Raw genomic sequence first — 10,056 nt, 5'->3', positions numbered from 1 at the left:
AAGGTTAATACAAAAATCCAACAAAGTGATAAATATGAGGAGAAGGAGAGTCATCCTATGTTGCATCTGTGCTGTCCATGTGTCTAGTGGTTATTAAGGTTGTTTTCTGAACTGCAGTCCGCATTATTGTTCCTTGATGTCGCTCTTTTCTTTGTTCATTTTCTTCATCTTCATCCGCCGGTTCTGAAACCAGATTTTGACCTGCCTCTCGGTCAGATTCAGGCCCCTAGCGACCTCGTACCGGCGGTCTCTAGTTAGGTACATATTGAACAAAAACTCCTTTTCCAGTTCGAGAGTCTGGTACTTTGTGTAAGGGCATCGCTTCTTCCTTGTGGAGCGGGCATGTATCCAATTTGCCACTGGGTTATCTGCAAATAAAAACCATAATAATAATAATGGAGAATAAGAAGAGGTCAACATTGAAAGATTTTTAGAAGTGAAACCATGAGAAATTAGAATTCTGAGAATTACAGAAATGCTAAACCTTTCTAAAATGTGACTCGAGAATAACAATTGTGTTGGGCTCCTCAGATGGTGTTACAATGGAAAACAATGTCTAATCATTCACAGGTCTGGTGTTTGCCACTAAAGCCGATATTAAACATTTGGAAGAAACATTCTCAGCCTTTAGACTATCCAAGCCTACACTGATTTGCTTCCTTGTCCCCTTGACTTGTGAGTAACACCGTCGTAAAATACTCAATGCGCTTATTCACTTTATTGGCCCATAAAATGGCCAGTGGTTCAAGCCTTTACAGGTCCGTGGTGAAAGTCCTCGAGTATGTCCCTACATTCCTCAAGTTGGCTGCAGGAGTCATGTGAATTTGGTTTGGACTGCAAGAAAAGGAGAGCAAAAAAATTTCATATGCTATATGCATATCATCTTCTCATTCTTGTGTGGGTGAATCATGTCTTTTAACAATGGGGATCAAATAGAGGTAAAATGTGGCGCTTGCTCACTGACTGAAAGGGCCTAAAATACAAAACAGGGCTGAAAGTCGGCATACTAGGGCTTGATGTGCCGTCTGTAATGGCACGAGGTCAAAATATGGTCGTAAAAAAGAACCACATGGCATTTACTGATAGATTTTGATTAATATGTCCGCTTAGATTCTTCACTTAAAAAGAGCACCTTGCATTTCTTTTTAACTGTAGGCTATGCACCATCCTTCCAAATTCAACTTCTTCCTGAAGGTTTGAGTCCATGTTTACAACCCCGTCTGGTTTTATAGCCCCAATATTAGCCTAGTAGCGTTTGTCTTTTATAGTTCCTAAAAGCTATTCCCCTTGCAGAGGCGACTCGAGGCTGAACTGAAAAGGGAGGATGATACAGCTTATAATTTCCCTTTATGCAGGACGTTAAATGCCTCTAAGCAAAAGCAGTTTTACACAAGCCCAAACCAAACTCCCACCCGGTTGTAAAAGACTGTAGGAGCTTGAACTTACTCGGATCTATCTCCGACTTCTCGTCTTTATATTTCCCCGAAGCCAGAAGCTCCGACTCGGGAGAGGGGATATTCTGCTGCGTCTTGTCTCGCATGTCAGTGGATGAGCAGTACAGATAATCCGTGTAGGTCCGTCCGCCGGTGCCGAGACACTCGCCGGCTCTGTGCTCCTGAAAAGCGTCGGGCTTCAGCCCATAGTGCCTGCTGTTCCCCGGATAGCCATGGAAAGGCACGGCGCCTGATATCGGCTCCAGCCATGACCGCATATACCTCGAGTCTGTGCCTAAGTGAGGTTGGTGACTGTATGGATGGTAAACCACGGATGACTGAGAGTGTACAGGGGCCCAGGAGGTGGAGAAGACGGGTGGCTTGGGTGCGAAGCTGCAGGAAGGATAGTCAGCACACTCCGGTACTAGGGACGTCGGACGAGGGCCGGCTGGGTGCGAACCGGGCGCCGAAAAGCGAGTTGCAGCAAGGACATCTTCGTTTTCATGGTTGATCAAGGAATCCACATAATAATTACTTATGGGACCCGTGGTCGACATGTCGAAGCCTCCCCGACTCTTTTACATGCATCCGATTATTATATGGAGTGTATGTGTACTTTTTTATCTAGCCATAGAACAATCAAGGCAGGTAATTATTTCTCAACGCTTCCCTTGCTGCTATTGGCTGCCTCACCGACACGTGATTATATTTACCCCCACAAAAATTGTACAGTGGATCAATGCGCCACTTATCCCGGGATACCAATGCACATAAATCGGATTAAAGAATTTGTTCTTTTGCTCTTTTTCTCGGACATCTTAGAGGTAACTCCAACAGCAGTATGTCTTTTACAGAAAAGAAAATATGCCTTTCTATTGCTTATGCTGGATCTGTTTCTAGTCGAAGTACAGACCTGCGCACACCACGTCTGAAACCGAGCAAGGCACTATTTGATGGTGTAATCAATCTCTGTCTGGGAAAATCTACCGTAGCCCCGTGTTATTGCAATGGATAGTATTACAGCATTACAGTCTTTATTGAATCGTTGAGGCGTTTTATCTTTATCAAACCAGCAGCACAGTATTTAATAAAGTGAAGAGTTTATAACTTCCAGAGGAATGCTGTTTATTTCTTAACTAGAAGAAAGCCTTTACAGTAGCTACATATAGACCAGAGGAGGCATCAAAATACGGGTTGCAGGATACACCAACAATAAAGTTTGCACTGTTTTAACGAGGGCGCAACAGACGAAACATTTCCTAAATGGGATCTGCGGAGATAGGAGAGGAGGGGGGGTTCAGATTCTTGACAAGCAGCCCACTACAGCGGGCTATATTCAGCTAGTGGCCGTTCATGTTTTTATGCCCATCAATAAATTTTAACGAGGGCCATTTGATTGTTCATAAACGTGTCGTTAATAAGCCTGCATCCCGAGTTCCTCACTCAACATAAAAACCAGCACCGCTGTATGCATGTGAAACAATTCCCATCAAACAGAGAGGCCGTAGACAGGACAGAGGACACTGCTGAGCAGAGGAGGTAAAAAGGTTCGTTAAAGGGCTAACTAGATGAAAGCTTTCATAAGGGGGATAATGTTACTCTTGTATCTAATGGCAGGCATTTACTAGATATACTAGTGTAGCTTGTCAGTTAGTAGGCTGTGAAACAACCCTGAACTCTTCTGCAGCAGGGTCTGCAGCGACACAGCAAATAACACAATATACGATGAAGTGGGAGTAAGCGAAGAAGACCCCAGTGCCACAGAGAATACAATTAGACTAAGTGTGACATAAATACTTAAAGTTTAATGTGTGTATGCAGGCTGGGTGAGGTAGATAGGAGCAGAAGGGATGTATTGGTAAATTTTACAACACACTGCTGCACACGTTTTATTTCTGTGATGTGGCGACTTTGGCTCAGAGGTCAAATTGCACATTTTCTATTTTAAGAAACGGAGATGCTAACGAGTATTATTGTGATTAGTTTTAAACGTATGTGTATTTATGTTGCCTAGTGTGTGGTAGGCTATTTTTTGTGATATGTAAACTGGTGTGCGTAAAATACGTTTTAATGTTTGAAATGTTTTCCTTTTTTTCTCTTTTGGTGTGAGCCGGTGATTTGGAAAATTCAATTTAATAATTACAACCTTAAAGACTAGGACGGTAATTAGACCTGACAGTCGTTATGTGCAACTGTGAAATTACACTATGGCAGTCAAATGAACTACATTGTGCTGAAATTAATTTAAACTGGCTGCTTCAATGTTGCAAAAAAAAAAAAAAGTGCAAGTACGCAATGACAGTTTGAAAATCACTCAGCATTTAGATTTCTCGCGTAGTAGTCCAACTAGTGGGGAGGGGGGGTTAAGCCTTGGGATTTGAAAACAAATCTAGGCTTTGTCATCGCCAAGCTACAAGGATCTAATGACGTCACTAATTAGCTTATACTTAATTCAACTTTAGTTCAAATACATTCTCACTCTGGAAAATTCATGCATATAATTCTTAATATTTGAGATTCATGTCGACGTAAAACAAAACATTAACATTGTACGCATTAAGAAGTGCGATGTTTGTCATGGCTGCTGAGTTCAGATTCAACCATGAAATTTAAAAGGCCAGACGCCAGACCTTAACCCGTGTGTCTGTGCTGGTGTGCGCGCGAGTCTGTGACGACTCAAATATTTCAACAGATGTACAATAAATTGACCCTACCTTAAATCAGACTAAAGATTAAAGTTGCATGTTTATTGCATGTTTGCTGCAGGTTGAAGGTCCGTTTATTCCACTAATGCCATTAAACATGAATGGAACAGCGCGCAGAGACTCTTTATTACCATAACATATGGTCATATAGGCCTAAATACATTATGTCGCCATATCTGTTGAAATACGTTCAAATGTTTTGGACGTGCTTGTGTCTGTCTGTGTTTGTGTATACTTGTGTGTATTTGTATGCGTTTGTGTGTGAGAGAGACAGCAGTGTGTGTGTGTGTGTGTGTGTGTGTGTGTGTGTGTGTGTGTGTGTGTGTGTGTGTGTGTGTGTGTGTGTGTGTGTGTGTGTGTGAAAAATTAGGCCATATTCCTACAAACATTGTATGGGAAAACGAACTTAATTCCTCATGTTTATTGTACTTTATTTATTTATCCACATTTCTTGGTCTATAATAAAATGCATCACATCATACATAACTGTGTGTTGTTTCTTTATTCCGCAGTCTATCTGCCTTTAACCACCTCTATTCCACTTTAACACCGCTGGAGTTGCAAACAGCCGAATAAATGTCTCTTTGTTACGTCGCTAAACCTTTACGCATTTTACATTTTCATTCCGTTGTTACCATACAACCTGGAAACAAATATAAGACGTGGGTCTATGTTCTAGTTTTGAACATATATTCGTAAATGTGATCACTATATGAAAATAAATACTGTGATACATAAAGAAAGAGACGTTTTCAAGTTAAGGAGACACATAATACAAACAATTGGCTTGGTTTGCTTTGGAATGGGCTCTATCTATATATTCATTCATATTAAAGTCAAATGTATTTATGTAGCCTGAAATTACAATCACAAATTTGCCTCCAAGGGTTTTATAATCTGTAGAGCCTATGACACCCTCTTTCCTTAAAGACTTTAAGACTGTATAGACTCCATTGTGCTTTCATCTTATCACAATTAAAGGAAGTGCTGGATTTGTTCTATATCTCAAACGATATGTATTTTATTCATTATGAGTCAGTGACGGTTACTCGTTACAACAACGCTTCAAACTGACTAACATTCAGCCCAATAGTACCACATTTAATCAATATTCGTGTCTACAGATTAAATTTCGTGACTATCTCACGAACTGCCATGCCACTGGGTTGAAGCTTATTCCGCCACAGCTTGGCTCTGACTTTTTTTACGCAATTACATGACTAAGTTTTCCATTCATAAGAAAAAAAGAACAATCACGCATTAGACAGATTTACTTCAACATGACGCCAAAGATGAAAAATAAAAGCTAATGCGTAACTGAAGCGGACGGTGTTGTTTTGTTTATGTACAGCCTTGAGCTCTTATATTTCAAATGGATACAGGACAAAAACATGACAGTGCGTCACAGTTTGGGTGTATTTGCGCTGCTGCAGTACACAGACGCCTCATATTGATTAGAAAATATTTGCAAAAGCAGCTGTTAAAAGGCCCACGCTTTCAATCTAATACGTAGAAATCACTATCTAAATGTGCAGAGAAACGGGACAATTGAATGAAGCAGCTTCAGTTTAGCTCATTGACAAAAGACCAGATCTTTTGATTGGGAAAATGCACATTATTTGTGAATGGCAAAACTATGACAGGATGCAGATTGCTCTTTATTTGTATCCTTACAGCGGATAGACAGATAGAGCTGATTACCAAACTCAGATGTTCCCTAAGATGATTCATCTTAGCTTGTTCAGAGTGGTTGAATCATGACTGTTTGCATTCCCATTGACACAACCAGTTTGTGTTTTGGATGGGTGAGTGAATAATATAGGAACAATTTCAGTTACGCGTTGTAACATGACTTTCTTTTAATAGACGCGTATACGATCACATTTGCTGGCTTCTGTATGCTGACTAGTCTGCTCTTTGTGACGAAATGAAATGTAATTTTCTCCAAAAGGCACTATCACAACAAATAAATACAGTCACTTTGAACACGGTCCTTTCTCACACACACATTGTCCAGTGTCATCACATTAGTGATTTATCTGGAGGAAACATGTGGACTATATGATCCGTGCTTCAACTGCATATGGAAAATCCAAAGTGAATATCACAAGTTATTTATAACGTCCCATGTGCTGAACAGAAAGCGCCGCATAACGAAGAGTTACTGCGTGATGAACTGAAAGTCAAACTGATCTTGCAGATATTGTATGACAGTGTCTCTATCCAGGATAACCGCCGCATGACGCAGCTTCAGAGGATCCAAACAGGCCTCGTGTTTATACTTTTCATTATATCAAAACAACCTATTTGATCAATAATAGATTCTGAAACCTGCGGGTCAATATAGATATATAGAGAGATATATATGAGATTATTGCCCATAACAAACCAGGCCAGATGGAAGGGAATTCTCTGCAATGAATCCCCATTCAAAAAAAACAAAACAAAAAAGGGGTCATTTTTAGGTCCATCTTGCTAAAAATGTTTATATTTCGAAAACTCTAAACATTTTCTAATGAAAGAAAGAAAGAAAGTTACTGTTCTTTGTCTTCTGAATTTTCAGTTATCTTTGGAAAAGTTCTGCAGATAAAGTCCGAGATGCTCGTTTGTTGGTTTCTCACAAGAAAAAAACTAATTTATGTCAAAAAGAGAGAGAGAGAGAGACAGAGATAATTAAAAGCCGTTAGCATGCTAGCTTCATGTGTGATCATTGCAGTGGCAGTGGCACATCTTGAGCTGGCCCTGTCTAAAGGCTTCAGTTCTTGTGCGCCACTACAAAGTGAAATAAATGAGTTTATGTGTATATGGTTTTAGGGCGAATCTGCAGCTCTCGGGCTGTTTCCAGCGCTGTAAAGTCTTTGTCAGTGATGCATTCCAAGAAAGACACTCATTCACTGAGCTGAATGAAAGTGACTTTGGATTCCAGACTGTCTCTTCCAGTTGCACTGCCGCCAAAGGGAGGGGGGCTGAGAAAACAAGGGGAAATAGTCACCAGTATAAACACTGCGCTCCCTTGGACGAAAGATGCTGACTGCGCTCCAAAAATGAATTGTGTTTCTTTTATCACTTTGCTGAATATTTCCATTTTTCTTAGTCGCATTTGCTTAATTTAACCTATGCTGAAAAAATCCTATTCATCAATATTTTTATTGATCAAAGGGATTACTGTTAAAGCCGAAATATCAATAAAGTTTGGCCTATACTTAGTAGTAGCAGTAGTGTAACAGTTTCCAAAATAAGTACATTTTCTTTTGACCAGCAATTATACACATATTTCAGTGCTATTGGACCATAATGTAATTTAATACTGAGGCTATCTGAAGACAGAAGTTAGAGGTGGTACCTCTAATCTGTAATACTCGGTAATACTAATCTGTTAACTCGGTTCAAATCTGAAATACTTTCTTTTTAAATTCATACAATTAGAGTAATGTATAAAAGCGAGTATCGTTAACAGGCCTAAATACAAAACACAAGATAAAGAGCAACGAAGGGATGGTATGAATATTATATATAATATAATATAATGTTTAGAAGATTTCACCATGTGTGTTTCTGTTGTGTTTTTATAACGGATATTGTGCGCTGAAATTCATGGAAAGTGAAGTTGGTGGTGTCTAGTGACAAATACATATATATATCTAAACTCGTTAGAAAACTATTTTCAGTTTCAATTGAAATTTAATTGTTGAAATTGAAATTGCATTTCCACATTCCACACATTGCATTCTCCATTACACATTTCAGGCAGCCGTAGTTTACAGATCATGCAAATGAAAATGTCGATATTATGCACTCGATTCCTGTTATAGATCCATCTTAATTTGTGAGACAAATGACAGTAACTGTCATCTATCTATCTATCTATCTATCTATCTATCTATCTATCTATCTATCTATCTATCTATCTATCCATAAAGCACCTGGGATACTATTCCTCAGCAGACAACCAGTGATGACAGATGCAATACAACGCAGTCTAAAACTTTACCCCATGTTGTTTACAACCTATTCTCCTTCTGAGAGCCTCAGAGGGTTTTACAGCCCACCACAAAATAACAGCAAAGAAAGAAAACGTCTCTGTCCAAGTATTGCAGCTCAGTTCATTTACAATGCCATTTGCGAAGACCTGGTTGACTATAGGGGGTAATTCAGCGGAAATTGTGCCCTTGATGAAGACGAACTGACGTAATCAAGGCAGTTTCTTGTTGCCGAGCCAGGAAGCCAACCCCAACAACATGAAACTACCTAAACCACGCTTCAGCTTCGTGCAAAAGGGGTTAAAATCCATGGAAAGGACAAAGCATGCAAAAGCCCAGTGAGGATTAACACTATCCAGCACAAAGAGAAAAGGCGAGTACCAGCACAATAAAACACTCAATGGTCTAGGCTTCAGTCAAGCTACTTTCTTAACACTGATTGCAAATAGCTTAGATAGCCTAGCATGTCTTGACTAGTTTACTCATTAAAAAAGGGTGTCTCAATATGATTTTATTCTAATTTCAAAAATAGCATTGTAACAGCATAGCACAGCCATTTATCAAACTGTTCCAAATTAAATTAATTTGAAAAAGTTAATGAAATCACAGCAACAATCCAGACACACATGGCAAAAATATCCAGCAAGCAGCATCTGATTCTAGTGACAGTGGAAGAAGAAATCAGCAGCACACTGATAAATACACCACACAACTTCAGATAAACTGTCGACGTGAGCAGGCGTGCACCATGCGTGCCACAAGAGCTGTCAAGCCAGCTCCCTTGACAGATGTGGCATACTTCCCAAAACAGGAAATTCAAATATTGCGTAAATTTGAGTCCTACCTTGACTTGCCTCCCGCGGACGCCTTCCCGGTGCCTTAAGTTATCCACGTGTTTGCCATGATGCTTGTTGTTATTGTTCTCGCAGCCGTTGCCATCGCTGTCCCCCTTTATCCACCATCTTTCTTATCTTCTGTTCCCGTGAAGCTCCATTATCCCCGGGTGGAGGCGGCTGCTCCTTCCAGCCCAGCGCCTCGGCTGGATCCTGCACATTGCAGTCTCTGCTGTGTGGATTAGCCCTCCTCCACACACACACCTTTAAACGCATCTTTACTGCTGCAGCACATTATATTTGCAGATCATAAAATCCACCCCCAACGCTTTCCAGGGCGAAACTGACATTAGAATTTTATGACCTTGACTTACTGTGGTCACCTGGATAATATTTAAATCAACGTTATGGTCTCTCACTTCTATTAAAACTGCCATGATCTCCCTTCTCTCATCCGCAGTGTCTCTCCCTCCCTCTCATTTTCACCACTATGCCAGGGGAAGGACAAAGTTGGTAATACCTTTCCGTTTCCTCCTTCCTTTTGTTGTTTTGGAATAGCTTAATATAGTCTTGTGCATGCACATTACACAGCACGGATATGCCACAGCTTCAGACACAAACTGCATAAGTGGCAAAACATTCATTATAGCTCAGGAAAGTGAAACTGTTTACATGCCAAAAGCTTTTCATGGAGTGCTTAAAGACTGCCCTCTCCTCTCTGCAATAGTGTCATTCATGTTATAGTATAATTATCATTGCAAGGTAATTGCACCTCACTGTTCCAATGCTGCTGCAAGTGTTCACCTGGAACCCAAGTCAAATCTGCAGGTTGCAGCTATTCAGAGTTGTAATAGGAAGGCACGCCGTGTGTGTGTGTGTGTGTGTGTGTGTGTGTGTGTGTGTGTGTGTGCGTGTTTGCGTGTGTGTGTACATAAAAACAAATTTGATAAATTAGAATTGAATGAATTATATGGTGACACGTGCATTTCTTTCTTGTCATGACATTTATGTGTGTGTGTGTGTGTGTGTGTGTGTGTGTGTGTGTGTGTGTGTGTGTGTGTGTGTGTGTATGTGTATGTGTATGTGTGTGTGTTTAAGAATGTCT

At 40.2% G+C, this 10,056-nt stretch overlaps 1 protein-coding gene across 1 annotated transcript; it reads right to left on the bottom strand.

Annotated features, from left to right (window-relative positions):
- On the bottom strand, window positions 1–1,990 carry hoxc9a (homeobox C9a). Its single transcript, XM_053317239.1, has 2 exons — window positions 1,447–1,990; window positions 1–368 (listed from the first exon to the last, which is right to left on the bottom strand). The coding sequence occupies exons 1-2, from the start codon at window positions 1,988–1,990 to the stop codon at window positions 124–126; spliced, it is 789 nt and encodes a 262-aa protein (XP_053173214.1). The 3' UTR covers window positions 1–123.
- Window positions 1,991–10,056: the final 8,066 nt, after the last annotated feature.

This window comes from Scomber japonicus, chromosome 4 (genome assembly GCF_027409825.1).
Source record: "Scomber japonicus isolate fScoJap1 chromosome 4, fScoJap1.pri, whole genome shotgun sequence".
Lineage (NCBI taxonomy): Eukaryota > Metazoa > Chordata > Actinopteri > Scombriformes > Scombridae > Scomber > Scomber japonicus.
This window is presented reverse-complemented; position numbering and strand designations above follow the sequence as displayed.